Source organism: Carassius gibelio, chromosome B11 (genome assembly GCF_023724105.1).
Source record: "Carassius gibelio isolate Cgi1373 ecotype wild population from Czech Republic chromosome B11, carGib1.2-hapl.c, whole genome shotgun sequence".
NCBI classification, from domain to species: Eukaryota; Metazoa; Chordata; class Actinopteri; order Cypriniformes; family Cyprinidae; genus Carassius; species Carassius gibelio.
The window spans coordinates 23,602,445-23,630,233 of record NC_068406.1 but is presented as its reverse complement, the minus strand read 5'-3'; the positions used below and the strand labels follow the sequence as shown (position 1 = coordinate 23,630,233).

Below are 27,789 nucleotides of genomic sequence, written 5' to 3'. Positions count from 1 at the left end.
CAATTTGGGGATCGCGAATCATTTGAATCATTTCGGGAGTTCGTAGCGGGATCGCGAATCATTTGAGTCAATTTGGAGATCGCGAATCATTTGAATCAGTTCGGGAGTTCGGAGCGGGGTCGCGAATCATTTGAGTCAGTTTGGGAGTTCGTAGCGGGATCGCGAATCATTTGAGTCAATTTGGGGATCGCAAATCATTTGAGTCAGTTTGGGAGTTCGGAGCGGGATCGCGAATCATTTGAGTCAGTTGGAGATCGCAAATCATTTGAATCAGTTCGGGAGTTCGGAGCGGGGTCGCGAATCATTTGAGTCAGTTTGGAGATCGCGAATCATTTGAATCAGTTCGGGAGTTCGGAGCGGGATCGCGAATCATTTGAGATTCTGAGATTGAGATTTAGTACTGCTTCAGACTCTAAGTACTAAAAGAACACGGTCAGAATCAGATGACTCGCTAGCTGACACCCCACCAAGGCTGAATGATATCGCTGGAGGTCAGACACAAGCTAATGAAGAAATGCAGTAGCTCTTTCTAAGGGTATTTTTTTTAATCCTTTTGCACATTTTATTTATGTTCAGTAGTTCTTTCTAGCTCAAGCAAATCCACAAACTAATAAAAGGATTTATTATTAAGGTCGCCTGTTGGCTGCTGTATATAAAACACCTTCAATAAAATTGGCTATAATAGAGTACAGGCACATCTTTTGGGCCACTTAAAGCACTGGTTTTAAGCATAAGTAACACAATTTAGCTCAGTTTAGCTAAGTCACTTTGCTTCTTAAGTCAATGTCTTTTGATTTTAAGAACGTAATGATATTTGTACTGTAAAATAAGACAGAATTACTGAGGAAAAACACATTTTTTTTGCAGTGTAATTCCTCCCAGTGATGTTTTGTCTATAGAAATGGTGCTTTATGGCTAGCTCCAGACCTCCATGATAAGTGCATCGTTGTAAAAGCTGATATTAATGAACGGTTTGTGTGATGTGAGTCATAATGAACCGAGAGCATCGCTTTAAGACAGTAGTTTATATAATTAAACCGGTGCAAATGATCTGCCATGTTTTTGGTAGTGTGCTTTTGTGAAACTCAAACCTTGAGAGTCCAGAAAATCCAAGTGTTTTAGTTTTTTGTGCATGCATTCGTCTCGGTTTGAGGTGATTTACCATAAAACGATCTGAAAAGATGAATGCTGTCATATGTATCTCTGTTATGCACAGACTAATAAATGACCTGACTCTTCCTGCACACTTCTGTCTGTTTAAATGCATCTCAGCCAGACTTCACTGGCTCCGTATGAGAGTTGTAAGGTTTTAAAGCACAGATTTTAGTAATGCTGGACTAAAGCGGTTGTGTTTGAGTTCCTGAGAGCCGTTTTAGCGGAGCAGGACGCCATCAGACGGGTTTTGCGGTACAGTAACACACCTGGAGTGAATTCTGTGTGCTGTTGCTTCAAGCATGATGAAGTTTCTCAAACTGATTGAGTCCTAGACATCTGAAGAGTTTCCCACATCATATCATCTTTTAATCTTTAAAGTCAACATGAAATGCATTTAAAACCTGACATTAATAACAATATCCAATAGCATGCATGATGTCACAATGCAAAAAAGGAAGTTGGCTTGCACTGATAAATTATTAATGTTGTGTTTAACATGTTTGAACGTGTTTATTGTTTCTTGTTTTTCAGCACAAATATCGAAACATTTTTAAATTACGATATATATTGAGTCGTGTTTTCAGAAAAACATTATATTAAAATTAAGTGTCGTAATGCATTTAAATCTATATTCTTTTTATAACTAATCTTAATATTAAATGTGTAAAATTAATATAAAATCGCTAGTCAAATTAAGAAATATGTATTTTGTTAGTTTAATGCTAATCTAAATATATCAAAATATATTTAATAAAATTATTTTTAGTAAAATAATATACTCATGTTAATACATTTTAAAACAATTTAGCAAAATTCAGTGACGCCTTAAAACAATAAATTAATACATATTAATAAATGATATGTATTTGTTTTATATTAATCTAAATAACTAAGAATAATTATTGTAAATAATAATAAATATTTTAAAATATTATTATCAGCAAAATAACACATTTGTAGATAAATAAATCAATTTTATTTTTAATATTTTATGAAAACAGTTATTAAAATTTAGTGACTTTATGCTTAAAACAAGAAAATATATTTTAAAAAATTATATGTATTTGTTTATACTAATCTAAAGAATTAGGAATAACTTTAATAATAATAATAATAATACATTATATAAATATAATTATTGTTTATAATAATAAATAATACAATTTTATTATAAAACATTACTTTCAGCAAAATAACAAATTTGTATATAAATCAATACATTTTATTTTTTTATATTTTAGGAAAACGGTTATCAAAATTTAGTGACTTTACGCTTAAAACAAGAAGATATATTAATAAATGATATTTTTTTTTTTTTACTAATCTAAAGAATTAGGAATAACTATAATAATAATAGTACATTATATAAAAATATTTTAATAACTCATTTTCAGTAAAATAACACGTGTATATAAAATTTAAATGGCTTTATGCTTAAAACAAGTAAAAATATCTGCTAAGTTATTTTTCTTCATTTGTAGATATTTTTTCTTGTCTTAAGCATAAACTCGCTTCATTTTGATATTTTAAAAAAAAACAAAATACTATGCAAAAAAAAAAAAATCTTTTTTTTTTCATGTTGACTTCATTGGCTTATTCTCTCTTTGACCTGATTTGAATGAGAATCTCATCTGTGGTTTCTGCCGTGTGACTGATTCATGAGCGCTGCGGTGTGTTTGGGAACTCATGGTGCTGTTTTTGGCAGGACGGGGTGGACGGAGAGATGAACGGAGTGCCTGAGAGGAGCTCGAAGGAGCCGAGTCCCATCCCGTCTCCGAGCGCAGACAGACGGGCTAAAGGCAGTCAGTCGTCCACACTTCCAGCGAAGGGTCAGGAGACTCTGTCTGCACAGCTGGAGGGGTTCCTGCACCGAAAACACGAGTGGGAGGGACACAACAAGAAAGCCTCCAGCAGGTCTGAGGATCACCTTCCACAATAACATTAACATGTAGACACCAGACCTGCCACATCTTATTATAGGTGACAAAACTAAAAGCCTTACGGATATTTGCATTGCTTAAAACTAATAGTACCTATAATAAAATAACCTTTTCAAAAGGATCTCAGCTAGTTGTTAAAGCAGCATTTCTCATTTTCATTTATTTTACATTATGCATAATAAAAAAATAATCATTTCATATTAATAATAAATCAATCATAATAAAATCAGAATGAAAGCATAAAATGAAAAAATACAAAATAAACGAATTAAATGTAAGGAATAACTAACATTGACAATTCAATAAATTAATTCCGTTATGTTACAAAGGTATATGAGATAAATGAGAGACACATTATATGGCTTTATTGGATATTTTTATATGGTTTGAGAAAAATGTGCTCTTATAAAGGTACTTTAAAAATTAATTACACATTAAAAAAATAATTTTCAGGGGGAAAATAAAAACAAAAAAAGATTATTTGTGTCAGTTTTCCTAAAAAATATTATTTAAAAATTACTGAATTTTTAGTTATTATTTATAAATACACAACAGAATTACTAAAACTTCAACTCAATATAAAATATATATATATATATATATATATATATATATATATATATATATATATATATATATATATATATATATATATATATATATATTTTTTTTTTACAAAAGATATATTACAAATAATTAAAACCCTAAAACATTTAATTAAAAAACATTTTTTATAAAATAAATATTAACTTGATATATTAAAATAAAAACCAAAACTGACATAAAAGAACAAAAACTAAAATGCCTAAACTTAACTATATCAAAAATGTGAAAAAAATAAATAAATATTGAGAAATATTAAAAAAGAAAACTTAAATAACACTGCACTGATGTTTAAAAGTTTGAGGTCAGTACTTTTTTTTTTTTTTTAGAAATGAATATTTTAAATGAACAAGGATGCATTAAACTGATCTAAAGTTACAGTAAAGGCATTTACAAAAATTTACAAAATTTACAAAATATTTCTAATTCAAATATATGCAGTTTTTTTACCCTCTCATCAAGTAATCCTGAAAAAATTAATGCATCACTGTTTCCACAAAACAAAAATCAGTGAGAGTCAGATTATCATTCATGCTCTTTATGTAAACCTGTGTATTATGGTGCATACATGTTTAAAGTTAATTGGTTTAACACACTCACTAAAGCACAGTTTTCAGTTACACTTTATTTTGAGAGTCCACTTCTATAAGTAACTATATTTCCCTGATTAAAGTGCCACACAGGTGCAGGTGAGCTAATGATTGTGTGTCTCGTCAGATCCTGGCATAACGTGTACTGCGTCATCAACACCCACGAGATGGGCTTCTACAAAGACAACAAGAGCGCGGCGCAGGGCGTCCCGTACCACAGCGAGACCCCCGTCAGCCTGAAGGACGCCGTCTGCGAGGTGGCCGTCGACTACAAGAAGAAGAAGCACGTCTTCAAGCTCAGGTGAGCAGCAGATCCCAGCCGCAGTCATGTGATCGCTGTTTAATGATGGTGTTCTGCTGGGACTGAAGCTGCCGTTTCTCTTCACAGAGTTACTGATGGAAACGAGTATCTCTTCCAAGCCAAAGATGACGTGAGTCTGCTTTTATCATCATATCTCCAGCAATATTACACCATTCGGAGCTCATGGTTCACTTTTGCTGTTTGTTTAGCTGTACAGTCTTGTGGTAGCCAATGTGAGAAACTTATAGATAACCGACTAAAAAGAATCCATTAACTTACCATTATTCGACTGAAATGAAAATAAGTTGAAGTACTAAAATTTATAATAATAATAATATTTTATATATATATATATATATAGTGCCTTGAAAAGTTGCTTTCTAAGAGCGCTTTACAGGCAAACAATGACAAGGAAAAAAAAACTTTAAATACAAAAAAATATATAACAAATGATGCAAACATAAAATAAATAATCAAATAAAAGCAATCCTAAAATAGAATGTTTTAAGAAGAGATTTAAAAGTCAATCAAACTAAAACAGAAGTAATTGATAGTTAATAGAATAAATGAAAAAATAAAGCTATATAGAAATATTAAACAAATAAAATGAGTCGCATTATAAAATTAACGAAAGTTAAACTAAATAAATGGAATTAATTAAAAAATAAAAGTATATAGAAATATTTTTTTGTAAATTACTGAAAGATAAACTTAAATTAATAAGGTAAATGAAACAAAACAAAACTAGAGAAGTATTTAAAAAAAATAAAAATACATTCCGAAATTACTGAAAATTTAAAAAAAAACATAAAAAGTACTTCAATTCATTTGAGTAACAATTTATTTAATTGAAGTATTTGACGAAAAAAAAAAAAATTATATGACTTTAGGAAAAAGACTGTCCAGAAAATAAATAACTGTGGAATCTTTTACAAGAAAAAATAAAATTTCAGTTGTTCTAATTCAAAAAATTTGTTTTAATTATTTGAGAAATTATTAGCAATTTTTGAATGAAAACTGTTTTTACACACTTTTTTTCCAGTGTTTATGAGATTAATATCTATAAGTAAATTTCTGGTGGCTGCAGAATTGTATTACACTCATAAAAATGAAAATTCCAAAATTGTTTTGCAGAAATTCAATAGAAGAACCATCTTGGGTTCCAAAAAGAACCTTCCAGTGAACAATTCTAAAAAGAACCTTTTTTTATTATTTCTTAACATTAACATTTGTTACCCTGGACCACAAAACCAGTCATAAGGGTCATTATTATTATTATTATTATTATTGAGATGTATACATTATCATTAAACCATCTTTCCATTGATGTATAGTTTGTTAGAACTGGACAATATTTGTCTGAGATGCAACTATTTGAAAATCTGGAATCTGGGGGTGCAAAAAAATCTAAATATTGAGAAAATCACCTTTAAAGATGTTCAAATGAAGTTCTTAGTAATGCATATTACTAATAAAAAAATACGTTTTGATATATTTACGATAGGAGATTTACAAAATATCTTCATGGAACATGATCTTTACTTAATATCCAAATGATTTCTGGCAATTTGGAAAAATCGATAATTTGATGTATTGTTGGCTTTTGCTACAAATATAACCTGTGCTTCAGAGTCACACGTGTGGAATGGAAAGGTTCTTTAAACGTTAAATGTTCTTTATGGAGCCAGTGAAGAGTGCATGTCTTACACAGATGTATTTGATAGTTTTTTGTATCTGCCTGATGAGCTGTGTGGCATTTGCAGGAGGAGATGAACACGTGGATCCAAGCCATTCAGAACGCCGGAAGCGGCTCCTCGTCCTCCGAGAAATCAGAGATCACGCCTAGCAACCAGAGCACCCCCGCCTCCAGCCGTGCTCACACGCTCCCGGCAACCGTCTCCCTGACGACCGAATCCAGCCCTGGAAAGCGGGAGAAAGACAAGGAGAAGGACAAGGAGAAGCGCTTCAGTCTCTTCAGCAAGAAGAAGCCGTAGGCGTCCGAAACGATCGCCTCATTCCCTCGATTCTTTTACGACTTTCTGTTTGTGTCCGCCCACCTCCTCCAGTGATATCCCAGCATGCACAGCTCATAAAGATGCCACACTCTGTGCCTGGAAGCCCCGCCAATTGGGTCCAAAGTTGTACAAAAACGCAAGAGAGTGTCGTGCGCGATCCGGGAATGTCGCGATCGGAATCCCGATTTTTTTTTTTACGTTGATTTTGAATTCCGACTGTTGCTATCGCTCGTTTTTTCTTTTTACTTTGCGCCATTTGAGGGGTCTGGATATTTAAAACATTTCCTCAATTTTTATGAGGCTGTCTCGGAGACTTCGCCGAGTCGCTCTTCAATGATAGTGATGCTTCGAAACGATTCCATTGAACCGCTACAATTCCACGTTAACGTCACATTCGCCTTTTAACGACTATAAGCTGATCGACTAATATTAACTTTGGCTCGAAAGCGTGGTAGACTTGTGTCATGTGATCAAGGTGGGTCGTACCAAACCCAAACGCTTTCACGAGCTGTAAGAACGTTTGCTTTCTACAGAGAATCATTTGACGTCATGCTTTTTATTTCTTTTTTCGTTGCCATTTCTCTTGGGTTTTATCATAATATATATGTTTCAAATAATTCTAGTACAAAAGAGTATACAAATTAGTATGTATTATAACACTTTAAAGCATCAATGTTAAGTGAACAGTGCAACATTTACTGGTAAAAAGGTAATGTTACTCAAGCTAAAAAAGTACAAAAAGAACAAAAAAAATTAAAATGTATGAATACGATTACTTGCTTGTGGGCTATAGCACTGAGCATTATCTTTTTCTCTTTGTTTTGTCGTTTGGGCTTCTCCTGCTCTTTGATAGTGCGCATCCCCTCCATCACTGTATCTATTATAATGAGATTTTCATCTACTGCACAATCAAAAGCATCATAATAGGAATGAAATCCTGGCGTCCAGAGCGCTATAGATCCTCCGGGCCGACGCTCAGATGTATGAAACTGCACCTGTAGACTTTAACCTCCCTGCCCTGTTAAATATGTGCGATGTCATTAAATGCTTTTAAACATTACGCTCGTGTCGTGTCATTCTGTGTCTCTTTATTCAGCTACTGAGATCCGAAACCAGTTCTTTTATTCGGCAAGGATGCATCAAAAGTAAAGTAACAGTAAAGGCATGATACAAACATTTTTATTTGAATTAAATGCTGTTCTATATAAGAATAATTATAACTAGTTTACACAAAAACATATTATACGGATTTCTGAAGATCATGTGACACTTAAGACTGGAGTAATGATGCTCAAAATACAGCTGTGCATCACAGAAATAAATTACATTATAAAATATATTCAGTGTTGGGGAAAGTTACTTTTAAAAGTAATGCATTACAATATTGCGTTACTCCCAAAAAAATGGAAGTAATTACATTAGTTACTTTTTTTTGGAAAGTAATCCGTTACGTTACTTTTGAGTTACTTTATAATTCTTGCAAGGGTTTGATTGTTTGTTTTTAATATAAAAAAGATACTTCAGACTGAAGGAAATGTAAATTCACGTCTGTACAGTATAGAGAAGAATCTGACGCAGTAAAAGAAAGTTCAACACTATTCACAGCAATAACTAAACTGAAACAAATGTGTCATTTTTGCTTAGTACGGTTGAATTGGACCATCGAATAAGACATTGGTTAATAAAATTGGATTCAATGTATAAATTATGTTTGTCTTTTTTAACGTATTTTATTATTGCAGGTTTGTATAATATTTTGAGTTTGCATTTGGCTGTTTTAATTGATTTTGGGGAACGCTGAATCTGTTTTTGTGCAGGTGATATGATATTTAGTCTAGAACTAGAGTAAGATCATGTGCACGCACAGTGCTTTACATTGACTCCTGATTTCTGTCACCATGGCAACATCAGAGCTGTCAGTCAAAACATGGGAAACAAAGTAACTGGAGTTACTTATTTAAAATTAACTCAGATATTTCCTTATGAATTAAAAAGTAATGTGTTTCTTTACCAATTACTTAAAAAAGTAAAGTAAATCTGATGGCGTTACTTGTAATGCGTTATCTTAACCATTTTGCGTTGTTGGGGACATTTTCGTTCACTAGGGAATAAAGTTGAGTCTTAACTTTCTCTGTGTTTCAGCAAATGGAATGATTTTTGGTGACAAATCTTATATTGACACATATTATGGGGAAATGTTTTGAAGAAAAAAAATCACTTTCCCTTTGTTATGTTTGTGGATGAAAACATAAACTAAATGAAAACTGCTGTAAAAATGTATCAGATTTTTTTTTTTCGAATTTCGTTTTTCAAATTGTTTTGCACTAATTTTAAAAACCACCAACCATCAAGAATGCATGATTTTATGGTGTCATGGCTTTGCAATCAAAAATGTTTCTTATAATAGAAGTCAATGGGGCAAAAACAGCCACAAACAATAAATGAGGGAGAATTTTTTTTTTTAATCTGATGCTGCACAAAAAATAACAATGCTTCAAAGCCAATGTTGTTACTAATCTTTGACTTGGCCAAGACTGTGATAAAAGCTAAAAAAAAAAAAAGTATTTATCTGAAACATTTTTACAGCAGTTTAATGAAAGGGTAGTGAATTCGAACAACCCACAAGGGTTAATATATTCTAATAAAACAGCTACTGCAATAATCTTTCACAAGAGTACTGATTTTCTATATTTTTAGCCAAATAAGTAGATACTACTTTCAAAAAATTAGATTTCCAGTAATTTATTCACCCCAAACATTTGAATGGTGCTGCAGTAGGCCTACTAATAATCTGTACATATTACTATTCAAAGTTTTAGGATCTGTAAGTTTTTTAATTAGTACTTTTATACATCAAGGACACATTAAATGAACAAAAGTGACAGTAAAGACATTTATGTAGTTAAAAAAGATTTCTAATCTCAATTCAAATAAATGCTGTTTTATAATGTATTAAAATAGAATGTGGTCTGTCTCGTATTTTCTTCATGAACATGAAAATAACTAAATATACAGATAAGAATGTACAGATAATAATTGCAATAGTATTGCTATTTTACTGTATTTTAAAACAAAAATGCTGAAATTTCAAATTGCAATGAAATTTCTAAATATTACTATTTTGACTATTTCTAAACCAATGAATGCAGTCAAAACATTCAACTTTGGAACACTTTTAATGTTTATTAACCTGTAAATATTAATGTTTACAATTTTAGGGTTGGTAGCATAAGTTTTTATTCAGCAACAATGCATTAAATAAATAAAAAATGACAAAGATATAGAATAAAGACATTTAAAACATTACAAAAATTATTTGTTTTTAAAAAAATGTTGTTCATTTAAACTTTCTAATCATCAAAGAATCCTGTAAAACAAAATGAATCACAGTTTAATTAAACTTTTGTTCGATTTACTCTGTTTAATCTCATTGCTGTCTTGGAGAAACAATCAGGATACTAAAGAGATGTTGATTTGTTTTTTGTTTTTTATTGTGTGTTGCTGTAAAGCTTTTAGGGGTGACACCTCATAAGTTGTAAAGCGACACACACACACACACACACACCATCTGTGATCTCCATATGTCTGTGATTAGTTCATGAGGTTTGAACCTGCTGGTTCAGCAAAGGACAAGAAACACAACCTTCACACCAGAAGACTCAGAATCAGCACGACTTCCTGTCATGTGACTTAAGCTTTGTCTAAAAGCATCTCACATCCTCTAACCCGCTGGGAAAGCTCTGTTCGATATCTTCAATTATCCAGGAAAGGAGACTCCTTTACGTCTCAGAGCCGAGTTTTCCTGGGCTGCATTTATTGATAGTTAGTAATCAGATTTAAATCAAATAAAAACAGTTTTACCTAGACTCACCCCAAACCAAGAGACTGATATCACGAGGTACAATTAGTGCATTGATTATATACTTATTTTCAGATATTTGAGATTGTCAGACTGTATAATCATTCGATTACTTAGCATTTCACAATCATGTGATTATAGCCAATTGTACACTGCCCTATAATCGAAATTACATTATCTTTATGGTCTAATTTTCACAGCCCCATACTTTCAAAACTAGCAGGACACACAAATTCATTGTCTTTTTGTATATTCTCTTTCGATCAAACAATCAAAAAAAAAAAAAACATAACATTTTGATAAGATCAACATTAAAAAACATAATAAAAGATCTGACCAAAATGTCTCTGTGGGTTCATTGTCAGTCAGCTGAATGATTCTTCCTCAGAAGAGACCAAAGCAGCACCTCACTTCAGTGTCTGACTGATATTATATTTACATCCAGAATATTTTTGTGAAATTTGGATGAATTCATGAATCTGTTGTTTGAGCTCTTCATATTGTTATGATTTTCAAGGGTGTGTAATTCAGCAGGAACGCTATGAGATAATTAAATGAGTTGAATGTCTGTTGTCTGTCGCTGAATCCATCGCTCGTGCTTTAAGATCGCGACAGATGCTCTGAGCTCTTTAGTCACGTGATTGCGTCTTAAGCAGCATCAGAGGGCTCGGGATCTCCTTCCGCTGGGGGATGCCCTTCCCGGCGTCCTCTCCGTGACCGTCAACACGTCCACTCACACTTCACACATTCTCGCATCTAAATACAAGCGCTGCGTTTAGCCATTAATAGCGTATTTACATATTAATGCGTTGCTGTGGACATTTGTATATTTGAAATCCAATCGGAATCAAACAGGAAACATTCAAAAGGTTTAAAGATCGATTAACAACACTTCAGCTTGTTAAAAATATCATTTTATTCAATATGAGCTACAAATTGTGGATTTGTGTGTAAACTGCGAATGGCCCAATAATTTTAAATTATTATTATTTTTTTATTATTTACACACACACACACACACAAATATATATATTAGTATATGAAATAATTATAGAAAATACATGTAAATAGATTTAATATAAATACAAATTATTTATTTTTATAAAAGTTGGATCGTATAAATAATTATAAAACATACATAATTATATTGAATTGCATGAATAAAATTAATGCAATGAAATAATGTAAATATATAATGCATTTTAAAATATTTACATTTTACTTTAAAAATATTTTTTTTTAATTAATAACAATTCTTATTAATTGTTTTATTGTTTTAAATGTTGTGTAAATTATATATATATATATATATATATATATATATATATATATATATATATATATATATATATATATATATATATATATATATATATAAAATACCATTAGAAATACAATAGCGAGCATTCCTTCCAGCGCTTCTTTTAGCTTTTCATAACATGCTTTTGGTATCTTCATACAGTGCATGTTGTTGAGGAAAAATGCTACAAAAATGAATGTGTTGATATAATATAATATAATATAATATAATATAATATAATATAATATAATATATGAAAACCTTATTGCTGGCTCTCAGATGGTTACGGTAAGAATGTTCTTGGATGATGAAGACCCGTATGTTCAGCACATTGGACAGCGCATGCTGAGGGTTCATGGGATTTGAAGTCATCATCGTGAGGCCGAGCGTCACTGGAGACCGTTTAGAACTACAAGTCCCATGATCGCTCGCCGCTTTTCCGTTGGTCGGCATAATCGGAAACGGGCCACAAGGCGTCGTAGTAACCAAACCGAATGGCTTACTAGACACCAGAAATCATATTCTACAAAATATTACGCCAATAACTCAACCCAAAGCGCCTTCACTCCCTCAACGCTGCGCTGAGTTCGCGGTGGAGGGATTAATCCACCTAAACCAGCTCGCGCGGCTCTTTTCCTCCGTGTAAGAATGAGGATATTCGCATCTAAGATGATTCAGTGATCCGGATCACGCTAGGAATGGAAGAGTTTGCTTGAGGATCACCGGGAATCGAAGATCTCCAGGCGAAAGTTGAGGAGCATGAAGACGTTTTTGGGGAAGGTGTGATCATCGTCGCGCACCAGAATCATCTAACAGCTGAAATCGTGGAGGTTTTCTGAAATCCCAGAGGACTTCTGCCCTTTAGAGGAGATTAAGAGCACGATGGCTTTGAGGTTTGTCTCCTGAAGTCTCTGCAGCCCTTTAAAGACGCCCAGACCTCAGTGTATCCAGCGTGTTATAGATGCATTTGGATCAATATCAACTGCTAGAGTGGTTTTTAACACCAATGCACAGATTTACCAAGCTTTAATACAATGGGAACTCATGCAATGGCTGGTAGGTGTGACCAAGTATTCTACTATGAACATTTGTAATCACTAGACCGCATTCCCTTTAATCTGGATCCAAATATCAGCATATTCCCATCATTTTAGCCTGATTTCTTCATGCCTCCCATTGGGATCTAAAGACACCCTTCCCTGTACAGGTGACCCAGCTTGTGTTCCAGTTGTGATGCATGCATGAACTCCAAGAGGGCGTTGAATGGTGGCAGTGCCGTAGGGTCAGTTAAAGATCTGAACCGGTGTCTAAAAGGCTGTAGGTTCCAACCCTACAAGAGGTGAGCCATCACCATTGTGTCTTCGACCTCTCAAGAACGTCCACTAAAGGACACTTGTGTGAATGGTAGAGCGTTGCAGATCCTGAGAGCATGGCAGATAAGACGGCTCCTCACTGTCAGCTGAGGCTGGAGTGGATTCATGGATACAGAGGACATCAGTGCAGGAATAACCTGTACTACACCGCCGGGAAGGAGATCGTGTACTTCGTGGCTGGAGTCGGAGTGGTTTACAACACCAGAGAACACACACAGAAGTTTTATTTGGGACACAACGACGACATCATTAGGTATGACGATGCTCTTTATAACAGTATGAAAATATAAAAAACTTAAAATGAAATTACCATGCACTATGGAAATGCCATTGCATTCTTTTACGTATGATAAACTAATATTGCAATCTATTTCAGTACCAAAAATACCTTAATAAAACCATCATTTTGGAATATCATCACATTTTTTGGAAACATACTATAACAAAACCATGTTTTTTGTGCTTTTACCATGGTAATACCATTGCATTATGTAAAATGCTACAAGGTATGATGTATATACTATAGTAGTCATTTTTATTACCATTGCATGTGACAAAGTGCAATGATAATACCATGTTTGTTTATATGCACCATGATCATTTCATTATATTTCTTGTAAAACCATGCTATCGCAATTTTTTTGGACAAATGCTATGGCAAAAGCCTGTTTTTCTGGACATGTGTCTTTCTGGACATGTGCAAATTACAATGCAAAACATACAAATACAAAATACATATAAAAAATGCAATGACTTTACCATTGTAAATGTAAAAAAAAAAAAAAAAAATCCATTTAACATGGTAAAGTCATTGTATTTTTATATGTCATGCAATTTAATGCATATACTATGGTCAATTAATATAATAATCTAATTAATGAGAATACCATATTTTAATATATGCTCTAGTAATGGCATGATATTTCATGAATTAGCCCTATATAGAGTTTTTTTGCACATTTACCACAGAAATATCATGTTTTTCTGGACATGTACTACATTGAATATGTTTTTTGTACATTTACTGTAGTAATGTCATTGTATTTTTATATTTTCTAAATAGAGTAGCATGTGAATGCCATGCTACTAGAATAATCACTGATTGTAATACTCTGATAGGCTTGTGTGTTGGCTGGTTGTTTAGTGTTGACACCGTGGTTGTTCCTCTCTGATAAAGCGGTTTGTATCTGAGACACCTGATGCTATCTGAACGCCGGCACGCCTCTTCATCCGCACATTAATCAGACCATGCGCTCCAGCCCTGGGACAGGCGAGGGGTCAGGACTCGCTCGTGAGCTGATTATATCAGTGAGCAGCAGGGTTTTGGAGTGAAACAGAGTTGATCTGCAGAGATGGCAGCAGGATGACCCTAATGGAGGGCAGCGCTTCTGTAAAAAGCCTTTTCTTGTTCAGTAAAGCTATGGGATTTTTCTCCTGAAGGGAGAGATGGGCCGGTGAGGAAGTGACCGCGATTCGTCCTCGCTCTCGCCTCCAGGTGACTCGTGTAAAAGAGGACGCTTGTTGTTTCTAAAAATATTTAACTTAAGCAACCTATTAAACTTAATGTGATGCAAATTTGTTAGTCAAATGAAGCAGGTCAGATTGATTTAATACACTGTAAAAATGATTTTTAAAATTTAGAATTAAACAAATGTCATTGGAATGCATTTAGCAAGAATTTTTTTTTTATATACTTAAATATTTATTGTGCAATTCAATGTGTTACTTGCAATTTCTTCATAATTAGTTGTAAAATCTCCAAATAATTTCTGAGTGAAAATTTTGTTTTTTTTACTAATAAATAAATGTTTAAAATAAATAAAAATTTATTATTAATAATATTTTTTTAATTATTAATTAGTAAAAAATTATATAATTTGTTTATCCTCAATTTCTTTTAATCTCTTATATTTAATAACTGAATAAATGTAATTGATTTCACAATGAACAGATTCATGCCGATTTTAAGCAATATATATATATATATATATATATATATATATATATATATATATGTATGCATATATATATATATATATATATATATATATATATATATATATATATATATATATATAATGTATGCATTGTAAAAATTATTGTATGATAGAAGTATCTAATAGATGCATGTAATCCACTAAATCATGTTTTTTCATTTATTTTTTGCATCATATTAATGTTAAAGATGCATATGCTAAATTATAAACAATGCTATGTTTATTTATTTATTTGTTTGCATCACATTAAGTTTATTAGTTTGTTTATATTAAAACGGCAGTCCAAACAGATGTATATTTTAAATGCAATTCAAATACAAAAATCTTAAATTTAGGCTTCCGTATTTTATTTGAGGGAGGGTGAAAGATGTATTTTGTATAGGTCATATTCCAAAAAATAATTAGAAATGCTGGTTTCTGGCTTGCATCTTGCATTTTAGTCATGTTTGCATAAAAAAAAAATTAATGGACTGTGTTGTGACAGAAAGACAAGCAGATTTAGTGAAATTTAGTCCCGTTTTTGTCAAATCCACACAACGCCGCTGGATCTGAGGGTGGGATTTTATCCTTGTTATCAGATTCCATCCTGCCCAGATCCTCAGCGACCTGATCATGTTTGTTTATAATGAAGTTTAATTGCTTGGTTAGAGTTAGAGCGCAGGTTACATTCTGTGAGCAAACAGTCACAGGATACCTGCTGAATTATGGGATGCGGGTGTCTTGTTTTAGGCTGTGCCTGCAATTGATGGATTTGGTAATTAGTGTTAATTGTCTCAAGTGTCCTGTCACCTCGTTTAGCAGGTCTCTCTGTAATGTGCATCTATAAACAGAAACCACAGGACAGCGTTTGTGTTATTGCAGGAATTGTGTGTGTGTGTTATGTTTATGGAAACTCTGACATTCAGTGTCATTGGCTTTAGCAGATTGTATTATATTAGGAACACACACACACACACACACACACACACATATTGGTCATGGTCGATGTAGACTGAAGAGTGAGTATATTAACCCAGTTCATCTCGCTGCCTGAGGGGAACTTTGCTATTAAAAGTCATATTAAAAGTACTATGCAGAAACACATGATGCCAGTGGCACTGAGGTATAAAATGTCTTTTTGAGCTACATTAGAGCAGCCTGGTGCTTTAAACAACAATCATTCAATGTTTTAAGTCAGTCATCTCTAATATAAGAAGTCATAGTTAGTGTTGGTAATGTGTACAGTCCTTGAGCTCTAAAAATGAAACTTTAGTGGCCAACTAAAGATTTGAACTCCCAAACTGACTCAAATGATTCGCGAACCTGCTCTGAACTCTCGAATTGATTCAAATGATTTGCGATCTCCAAACTGACTCAAATGATTCGCGATCCCGCTACGAACTCCCGAACTGATTCAAATGATTCGCGATCCCGTTTTGAACTCCCGAACTGACTCAAATTATTCGCTAACCCGCTACGAACTCCCCAACTGACTCAAATGATTCGCGAACTCGCTACGAACTACCGAACTGATTCAAATGATTCACAATCCTCCTCCAAACTCCCGAACTGACTCAAATGATTCGCGAACTCGCTACGAACTAACGAACTGATTCAAATGATTCGCAATCCCGCTCCAAACTCCCGAACTGACTCAAATGAATCGCGATCCCATTACGAACTCCCGAACTGATTCAAATGATTTGCGATCCCCAAACTGACTCAAATGATTCGCGAACCCGTTTTGAACTCCCGAACTGACTCAAATGATTCGCCAACCTGCTACGAACTCCCGAACTGACTCAAATGATTCGCGAACTCGCTACGAACTCCCGAACTGATTCAAATGATTCGCAATCCCGCTCCAAACTCCCGAACTGATTCAAATGATCCGTGAAGCCGCTCTGAACTCCCGAACTGACTCAAATGATTCACATGATTTTTTTTTGATGACTCTCCTCATCCCCTGAGGTAACAACAACTATATTGAAGGTTTATTTTAATACAGCAGTCAACAAGCGACCTTAATAATAAATCCTTTTATTAGTTTGTGGATTTGCTTGAGCTAGAAAGAACTACTGAACATAAATAAAATGTGCAAAAAGATAAAAAAAAAAAACCTTTAGAAAGAGCTACTGCATTACTTCATTAGCTTGCGTCTGAGTGTACGTGTTTCACACACTCTCTCCGGCCACGTTGAGTTGTTGACACTGACAGCAGAAAAAGCGACTCATGCGCTTTTCACTTGTAAAACTCAAGGGTGTATGGGTAATGTAGTCTCTGCTCTCGGTGGGACAAATTAGGAAGCGTGCATTGTGAAGGGCGCTCTGAAAAGCAGCAGCGCAGGCAAAGGATTAAAACCTCTATTAGATGTCCAAATGAACGTACCGGTACGCTAAAAGCACGTTCTGGGCGCACGGAGAGGTGGTGGTACCTAAAGCATTGCTTCCAGGTTGAGTTGTTTTTTTTAAAGAACTGTGTTGAAGTAGCTGCTGTTTTCAAGTTGTCTAGATTATCTGCTGACTAAAGTAAAGACGTTCAGTGAGTCAAAGCACTTACTGTTCTTGTGTTTGTCCGTATGAAGAGCAAGTGTGGGGTCACTCTATCAGCCCGGGTCTGACCCAGAACACAGCCAGTTTAGCCCAAAATCTCAGCAGACGTTCTGTGGAATTACTGGAATTAGGTTTATCTGTTTTTCTTGTTTCTGTCTTGTCACGGTTTGAGATATGCATGATTTTGAGCGCTCATTAGGACTAAAACAACCTGACTGCTCGTTTCATTAAAGCTCTCGTTGGAGATGCGTTCATAATTGCATTATTATAATGAACAGACCATTCTCAGTCAACTCTTTTTTTTTTTCTACTTTTAAAAATAGCATTTTTTTTTTTTACCAAGTGCAAATGGAAATTTTAACAAGCAACTCGTGATTAGAATTTAAATTCATTTCCGACATTGTATTCTAAACTCTGATTAAGGTGTTGATTCATTTTTGTTGAATAATTGGGCTATTAGTCAATCGATGACATAGACTGTCTGAAGATACTTAATCAGTTGTTTAAGAAAGTATTTCTACTCACAAAAATTATTTAATATCATACGTTATAAGTGGAATAATTGACTCCGTTCTATAGAATTTTGGAAAATGATTGTATGGCTCTTTTAAATTCTTGATTCTGATTGGTCAGTTGCATCTTTGAGTGTTCATATACAGTATATTTTTGCGTAATTTTGTCAAATGACCTCGTTTCATATTTCTTTTGGTGGTATCTAGGAGCTGAGAAAAGTGAAAAATTACTTCAGGATTAATTTTAAGGAGAGCATAGTTCCTTTGATAGTTGGTCAGATTAAGCAAAGACATGGCAGTGAATGGGTGCCATCAGAATGAGTGTTTAAACAGCTGATAAAAACATCACAATAAACCACAACACTCAATCTGGAGAAGACAAAAGATGTGTGTTTTTTTTTTTTTTTTTTTAGTCCATAATCTGTAATTTTGCTTCCTCCAGTGAAAAAGTGTTCTGGTCTGAATCAAGAGAGAGTTGGCTGGATTTTGATGTGAGAAACAACAGGAGATGGACTTTTTCACTGGATGAAGCATTATTATGGATTATGGACTAACATTTTAGCCAGAATTCACAGTTCAACGTCTTAACGATGGATTTATTCTTTATAAACACAAAGTGTTTGTCTTCTGAAAGGTTTTAACTGACTGGAGTGGCTGTGGATTATTGTGATGTTTTTATCAGATGTTTGGACTCTCATTCTGACGGCACCCATTCACTGCAGAGCATCCATTGATGAGACACTGATGCAATGCTGCATTTCTCCAAACCTGATGAAGAAACAAACCCATCTGCATTGCCTTAACCTACATTTAAAGTACATTTTCAGCAAATAAAAATGTTTGTATGACCTGTTCAATGCATTAGATTGATATCAGAAACCGTCGGCTGGTTGCAGGTCTCCGGCAGCTGGAATTATTTCAGGCTTTTCCAAACGTGCTCTGTCACGACAGCGGTCAGACGTCCCACTTCACTGCACATCTGCGGAGGAACACACACACACACACACACTCTCTGTTCAGCTTCCTCCCTGTAGGCCTACAGTCACTGGTGTTCATTTGACTGCAGATCTTTCCCAGAATCCCTCAGCTGTTCACTGACTCACAGGGGTTTGGCTCAAACATGAGTAAAGGCCCACAGGCGTCCCAACACACACGTTCTGATCCAAGAAAATCCAAGAAATTAGATGACAATAATTTTGCACTGAAACATTATTCTTATTGCACTGGAAGTCTTATTCCTGTAATGCATGTTTTAATGTCATTTTCACGATTCTGCGTGACGACTGTCAGACGATTCTTTTTACAGTGTACGCTGTCTATAAAACATGATTTGTGTAAGTTGTAAATAAAACTTAGAAATTAGTTGAATTTAAAAAATATATATTGTAGTACGTTTTACAAAAAAATACAGTTTTAGTCTTTTTACTTACTATTTCCATCTTTATTATTATATTATAGTTTTTACTAATATTTAGAATGAGTTTTTATTTGTGTATTTTGCTTTCATTTTAAATGAAACTTATAGTAATGTTTTGTTGTGTTTTTGTCATCTTTAATGAGTTTTTATTAGCTCTTTCATTGCAGGCAGCGAGTGTTGCATTGCTTCAGTCCAAAAGAAGTTAAATAAAAAGCGATTTTCCATAAAATAAAGAGTCTCACACGGCTCCGGGGGATGAACTAAGGCCTCCTCTAGTGACTCAATGCATTTGTGTTAGAAAAATATCACACAAAATAGATATTTTCACCTCAAATTCATCCCAAAACAGGCTTAATTTTTAGTTTTAAATATAGCCTAATCTAATGTTTTTGCGTTACTTTTGCTGTACCAGCTCCATTCAAGCTAAAACCTCGCTGCCAAAGTGTTCAGTATTAGATTTTGCTCCCATATCTGATGTGTTTAGGAGTGCATGCACACACACACACACACACACACACACACACACACACACTCTTTTATCTTTTGTGTTGAAGGTCTTTATTCGATCAGTGAAAGAGTTGCAGCTGCGCTCCTTTCAGAGCCGCTATCAGTGATGTCAAAGTCGCTCTTTCTTCAGGGTCACTGTTTCATCTTTCTCATCTTTTGCCTCGTCTTACTCTCTCTGCTCTCTCATCACTCAAGACACTTAATGGAGCTCTCAGTTATGATATATTTAAGTAGCAACTTTGTCTTTTGAGTTATTGCCTGTGCAAAGCTTGTCACCTTGATGCTACTGTATATAGCATTTTCTTTTTGGTTGCAAATGTGGTTTGAAAGTGTTGCTGAGGTGATATGAGTATACGAGGGTTTTGCAGTATTTATGTCTGTTAAATGGTGTGGGATGAATTTAAAATTGATGCATCGAATGATATAAAACAGATGGTTTGATGAGACGAGTTCATAACGAGATCTCTGACTATGATTGCAGAGATTATGTTGAGCATTGTTTGAGAATGCATTTATTGTTAGTTAAAACTAAATCTATTAAAAACTATTTTCCGTAATTGAAATAAAGCTATCAAATGTAAATATTAGATGATAAAAAATGCAAACTTTAAACTTTTACAAAAATGAGTGCAAGTATATTAAGACTGATCAATATAGAATAATTTATATATATGAAAAAATGCAATGACAAAATTACAGAAAAAAAAATTAAACAAAATAAAAAATTACAACACTGGTTTTTAAAAAAAATTACAACCATTTTAGATAAAATATAAATATTAGATGAAGAAACATTAAAAGACAAAAACATTTTTTAAACAAGGTATGTGTTACAACTAAATGAAATGTTGAGATGCTAAAATTACTACAACTAAAACTGAAGAAAATAAAGCTACATTTAAAAGCACATAAAAGTACAGAAACGTACACTAAAATAAAATATAACTAAAACTAATTCAAAATATTATTAAATATTATCAATAGAATGAATAAAAATATAAATTCTTACATAATGTAAAATATAGTAAAATTAATAAATAATCATAATAATTATGTAATTAGATACATATGATAAAAAAGCATATTCAAAATATTAACAAATTCTTCAATAGTATATAAATAATGCTAAAATAACACTGATTTATGCCAAACCATTTTACTTCCCTAATGTGATGCATTTCAAAGTAAAAACAGGATATTTGACAAAAAAAAAAAAAAAATCTATTTATAAAGAATTGATTGAATTGTAAAAAGGTAGTTGTGATGCATCTGATGTGTACAAATTATTTCATTTTGACTTTAAGCAACAATCTACATTTGCCCTTCAATTAATGTCATTTCTGTCTAGGAGAAACAATTAAGAAATTAAAGCGATCTCATAAGTGATTTTTTCCTTCCTGTGGGTTGGTACTTGCACATATGTGCAAACACACACACAGACACACACACACACACACACACACACACACACACACACACACTGCAGCTGCATTGGCACACAGCACAGCTGCTGGCTTGGGTTTCATGCCAGTGGACATGGAGAGACTTTGATCGTCCTGCAAGCTCTCTGAAACACACACTCACACACACAAACACACACACACACGTTGAGGGCGTTTAGCCCTGCTTAATCTGCCTTTGATCTGCGTTTGAGAGGAGACTCCTGCTGGTCCTGATGGGTGTTCATATCAGGGCTCTAATGGGACTGAAGTGAATGTGTCTCGCTCTCTTACAGTAAATCACTGTGACGCTGCTAGAATGATGCTATAATAAAGCTATAAACTGCCTGAAGTGGTGCATGCCAGTCATTTTAGCATGGTAAAGGACAGTTTTGTTATTGTTAACCATTAACAATCACCTTAGGGAACTGAAATACAAAAAATATATAAATATTAGATGAAAAAACAGCTGATTAAAAAAAAAATTGTTTGTTGAGGTACAAAAATTACTACAATTTAAATATAACTTTAAAATAAAGAAAAAATTTTTAGCAATTGAAATAAAGGTAAAATCATAGCTAAAAATATGGAAAAAAAAATATATATATGCAATGAAAAACATAAAAATAAGTTGTAAAATTAATAAAACTGGAAGAAGTAATTTTATAATTGTTTATTAAAATTACACTGAAAGAAATTAAATATATGTATCAGATGAAAAACAAATTACTTTTTCTATACTAAGCTATATAGAAGTCATGCTCGGTAATTGAAATAAAGCTGAAATAAAGTATAACTATTACATGAAAATGAAATTAAAGAAAATGCAATTACAATTGTTGTCTTAACAACTATGAAATAAATGGGTGTAAGCTGAGGTTCTAAAATTGCTACAACAATATATATATATATATTATTTAATAGTAGTAGTAGTTTTTGTTTGAAATTAAACTGACATAAAATGTTATCTTAATATTAAATGAAAAATGTACTATAATCATAATAAAAAAGTTAGAAATGGTGCCTTGGCATTTAAATAAAATACCTTTAAGTTTAAACTAAACCAAAAATACAAGTTTAAGTTTAGGTACTAAAAAGAATAAGACGGAATTAAAACATATTTTTATATAAAATGTTATGTAGATTAACTTATTTTATAGAATTAATTTTATATAGAATGTTTCTACACAATGTTTCAAATGACAAGGGCACAAAATAAATTAAGTGACATTAATCTGAAATTTAAATGAAAACTGAAAGTATAATAATAAAACAATTCAAAATATGAATAAACATTATAATAGTATAACTAATACTAAACTGAAGCAGAGTGCTTTGGAAATAGCATGCATATTATGTCTCTGCTGTTGTCCATTGACAGTATGTTGTACAGTAGGCCCGTCCCAAACTGAAATCTCAAGGCAGTAACTAAACTAGCATTTACGATCTTTCAGTATTGGCTTGTGATTATTCCGGTTGGTTTTGTTTTGCATCTGCTGTATAAGGATCTATGGCTCTCTCCCGCTGTCGTCATGGCAGAGCTGTTGCTGTGGAGAGTCTCGGTTCTTTTGTGACATCAACTTCCTGTCGTAAAGTCAGTCGTCTCATATGTGCTGATCCTGTCGGGCTTTCCTCAGCCATGCATGTCTTCCACACTCGGCTTCATTTTAGTGTTTAGTTGCATTTCCAGACTTTCCGTGTTCATAGCTCTGGATTCAGACTGTTTTAATGAGATCCATCCATCCAGTCTCATTATCAGACTTCTGACTGTCATTTTATTTTGGCAAAGACTGTGTGTATTTTTAAATAAAATAACATTAACTGCATGAACCGGAATACAACTAATTTAATAGAATTATATAAAATAATAAACATATTTTTAAAGACTATTTAAAAGCTAAAAGTGATCAAACTTATTTATAAAAATATATAGAGATATTACAAAAGCTTAAACAAAAAATCATGTAATAAAAAAGGAAATATTAAAATATAAATGAATTAGTGCAGATGAGAATATGAGTGGCTGAGTTTTGATTATACTGTAATATAGCCAGGATTGTATTGTTGTGCCCCCCAACTCCTCAAATATTATGAAAAAAATGAACTTTATTTATTTATTTATTTTTTTACAAATTACAGTTGTAGCTCTCGACAGTTACCTGTGGATATGACTTTATTAATACAGTTGTCTAATTGATTTTATAGTCTCAAGTATTCAGAAATCATGCAAAAGAAAATGAAGCAGTTTTACTATAAAACATTTTTTTTAAGGATTGTGAAGTCCACATGTTTTGTGGCGAAGAAATAACAGAGGCTGTGTCATCTATGGCAACAAAGTGGCCAAAAATGAAAGATTATGTGAATATTTGAATTAAATGTTTGGCCAATAGCCTAAACAAGGATTTGATCTGTAAGTGATACAGCAGCAATTACCATTTGGCTTCCTTTTCAGGCATTTGTAATAAAATGTTATGTATATAAATTGTTTATTTTGTATTAGCTTACATTATGTATTTTAACAGTTGCCTCATTGCTTTTTGTATAATGCATTTAAAGTCATTTTAAAGGCTATTAATGACTGTTTTTATAACCAAAAATAAATAAATAATTCTCTTTATACTTTTTTGTAAATTATAAATTGAAGAAACAAAACCATGGTTAATTTGCAGTTACCAAGGCTACAAGAACCATGATGTTTTGTGTTATTCTTGTTAAAACCAAGCCTAATTTGTGTAAGGGAACAAGAAAAGATGCGTTGGTGGTGGTGAAATTATTTCTGACATTAAAACTTGTTAGGAATGTCAACAGCCAAAAAAGTTTCACAGGATTATTAATGTGCCAAAAAGTGATGCACGGGCTTCGTTTTTACCTTTAACAAATGATTTACTATTTATTTTAAAACATATTAAAAATGTATAAGGTGTGAATTGTAGTTGATACCTAAATGAACAAATTACAGTTGTTTTTATGACTAAGTCATTCTCATCAGATGCTATTGAGCTTTAAATTTTAATTTGAGCCCATTCGGTGTGAAAGTAGCATAATTTACATATGATTTACACTATTTTAATAAATATAAAAAATGTAAAAGGTGTGCATTATACTTGACACCAAGATGAACAGTTTACAGTTGTTTTTCTGAGTGTTAAGTCATTCTCAAATGCTATTGACGTTAGAAAAGTGTATACCGATATCGCATGCAACCTTAGAGGCAGTCCCTAAACTTGTGAATATTGTTCTTCCAACGTCAAGCCAACTTTATGCCAGTTTTTTACCGGTTCTCGTTTTCTTTTCTGTGCGCCGGATTGCTGATGTCTTTTCATGGGCATAGATGTCCATCCATTAATTATAATCAATTGCATTCAGTCTCAATTGCATACATCATGTATGAGAGTTTTTGCATCCTTGACACTACTGAAGGGACTGATCCGGACGATCCGTTGTGATGAAAGAAATGAAATTAAAGAATACTGATTTAGCGAGGTAGTTAATATAAGACTGAAAAGAAAGAGATGAGTCAAACATAACATCAAGATTTTTGACGATACTAAATGGTGCGTTCATTGAGAATATCGCAGGTAAAGTCAGCAGGAACTTTGAGTGACGGGGTTCCAAAAATTATGATCTCAGTTTTATCCATATTATGAAAAAAAGAGTTGAGCCTTTCTTTTATTTTCTGCATTCAAACATAAATTTGGTCAATTTGGGTGGATAGGAAAGTCCTGCAAGATGTGTAAATTTGAATGCCATCAGCATAAAAATTATAGCTAAAGCCGTGATGCTGTAGAATCTGACCCAATGGAAAAATATAATTGATAAACCGCAAAGGCCCAAGTACAGAACCCTGGGGGACGCCTTGTTTCAGAGGGGCAGTAGGTGATCTGAAATCCTGAACAGAGATGTAGAACTCTCTATCAAGGAGGTATAAAGAGATCCAGTAAAGATTAGTACAAGATATACCCACATCCAAGAGGCAAGAAATAAGCAAATCATGAGAGATTGTATTGAGCCAGTGTCGCAAGAAAACAATAAATAATTCACTGCCTTTACAAGGGCAGGTTCAGTTCTATGTAGTGGACAGAGGCCAGACTGAAATGTTTTTATGTTTGATATAGTAACATAGAATGTTTTTTTAAATAAGATGATTTAGTTTGTTAACAAGTAACAAATGAAGCTCTTTAATCTTTTTCTACTCTTTTATTTTCTTTGCTTTGCTATGCTTCTCTTTTCTGTCTGTCTGTCCGTCAGTGTGACTCAAAGTGCGTGTCTCTTCTGTTCTCAGTCTAGCGCTGCATCCGGATAAGATCCAGGTGGCCACAGGTCAGGTTGGGAAGGATCCGTATATCTGCGTGTGGGACTCGTATGCGCTGACCACCGTGTCCATCCTCCGAGACATTCACACTCATGGTGTGGCCTGTCTGGCCTTTGACGCTGACGGCCAGGTGAGTCACATGACTGAAATGCTTCATTGTGATTGGCTGCATTCTCAAATACATAGCAATAAACATATTAATATTAACATATTTTTTATATTTCTGGTGTAACAATACATGGCTTGACGCACAATACTGATCTCATGATATGATACTCTTACTATACAAAAAAAAAAAGTTAAAATGGTACATTTTTATTATTACGTTTAAGTCATAAGCGGTTAAAAATATTATGTTAGAAACATGCTCGCTTTCTGTCCTTGACTACATACATTTAGAAAAAAAATATTGTCATCATATAATATATAATGATTTTTTTTTTTTTTTTTTTTTTTTTAACCATGTTTGATGCCCTCTTTATATGCATTAAACATTGTTTTTATCTGAACAGACACCTAAACAAAATCTGTTAAAACTTTCACTTTTGGGTGATCTATCCACAATAGATAGTCACTTTGGATAAAAGCATCTGCTAACAGAATAAATGTACAGATTGTTGCATTTATGTTTTGCGATAATATTTTTACACAATATATTGTTACACCACTAATATTTAGTAAGTAGTTATTTTGTGTCATTGAGATACAGTATTATGTTTTTTTGTATTCATATTTTAAATCAGTTTTTTATTTTTATTTTAATTAAAACAATTTTCTTGTTTCTATAAATTTGATTAGTTATTAATAATAGTTTTAGTTTGATTTATTTCAATAACTCAGGTTAAACTTATTTAAAATAAGAAATTCAGCTTCGTCAGCTAGCTATAATTTTGTATTTTATTTTAACTTTGTTAATTTTTATTTTAAGTAAAAAAAAAAAAAAAACAATAATAATAATTTTTTAACTGTTTAAATTTTTAGTTTTAGTCTTAGATCTGCCTTATCTGTTTGCAAATACTTTCATCGAACATCTTATTTTCTCCTGTCTTGTGTTTTTGAACATTCAGCGTTTAGCGTCTGTGGGACTTGATGCCAAAAACACGGTCTGCGTGTGGGACTGGAAAAAGGGGCGTGTCTTAGCCACAGCCACGGGACATTCTGATAGGGTAAGAACAGAACTCCCTGTTCCTCATTACTAGCAGTTAATTACATCAAACCCGCACAGTCCAGCGTTTCATTTATAAGGCCAGAAAGATTGTGACTCCAGTCCATGAAGTGGAAAAAAACACAGAAAGAATCTGTCCAGTCCATATATGGTAGAACTGTTTCCATAGCAACAGATGCCTCACCTCAGTGATGTGAATGAATAACCGTTAAGAGCGTTATGAATAAGTTATTGTGTTGTGCTACAGTACAAAGGAGCATTTCAATACACGAACTGACAGAGCGTTTTGCACACATGCACACACACACACACTCACACACACACACACACACACACACACACTCTGTGTGAAGGGAGTCTGAAGCCTCAGCAGAGATGACAGAGGAGCTTAGTGAAGGACCACAGACACCAGAAGATTCCCTGAGGTGCCATTAAAACCCTGCAGTCTTCTCTCTGCTGTTCCAGCTCAACAGATTCACTGCAGATGGAATATAAAGCAATTTAGAGTTGAAATCTTTTGCATTTTATATGCATGCATTTGGCAGAAGCTTTTATTTGAAGCAATGTACATTGCATTTTAAGTATACGATTGATCAGTTCATGCATTCTCTGGAAATCGAACCGGTTGCTAGCGGCATGATCTACTGTTTGAGCTACAAGAAAGCTTTATGAAGTGGTGCAAAATGCGAATGATGAAGAAATCACATTGTTTGAAAGATAAATGGATAGTTTAAATTTAAGAATTAAGCAAAGAAGAAAAATTATGTTTATTA

At 33.3% G+C, this 27,789-nt stretch overlaps 2 protein-coding genes across 10 annotated transcripts in view; both read left to right on the top strand.

Annotated features, from left to right (window-relative positions):
• LOC127968343 (spectrin beta chain, non-erythrocytic 1) overlaps nt 1-7,664 on the top strand; it is a 90,751-nt gene extending 83,087 nt beyond the window's left edge. For all 6 annotated transcript variants that reach the window (XM_052569486.1, XM_052569485.1, XM_052569491.1 and 3 more), the window contains 4 exons: nt 2,861-3,069; nt 4,416-4,589; nt 4,677-4,719; nt 6,353-7,664. In XM_052569486.1, the coding sequence (XP_052425446.1) occupies nt 2,861-3,069; nt 4,416-4,589; nt 4,677-4,719; nt 6,353-6,583 (657 nt within the window). In that variant the 3' untranslated portion in view covers nt 6,584-7,664. The remainder of the gene's footprint in view (nt 1-2,860; nt 3,070-4,415; nt 4,590-4,676; nt 4,720-6,352) is intronic.
• Nucleotides 7,665-12,226: 4,562 nt separating this feature from the next.
• The window catches only part of LOC127968344 (echinoderm microtubule-associated protein-like 6), a 63,696-nt gene continuing 48,133 nt past the window's right edge, over nt 12,227-27,789 (top strand). Inside the window, exons 1-5 of one of the 4 annotated variants that reach the window (XM_052569495.1) lie at nt 12,227-12,819; nt 12,971-13,102; nt 13,172-13,389; nt 25,822-25,981; nt 26,919-27,017. In XM_052569495.1, the coding sequence (XP_052425455.1) occupies nt 13,193-13,389; nt 25,822-25,981; nt 26,919-27,017 (456 nt within the window). In that variant the 5' untranslated portion in view covers nt 12,227-12,819; nt 12,971-13,102; nt 13,172-13,192. Of the gene's footprint in view, nt 13,390-25,821; nt 25,982-26,918; nt 27,018-27,789 lie in introns of all 4 variants that reach the window. The other 3 variants (XM_052569494.1, XM_052569493.1, XM_052569492.1) reach the window with 3 other exon arrangements.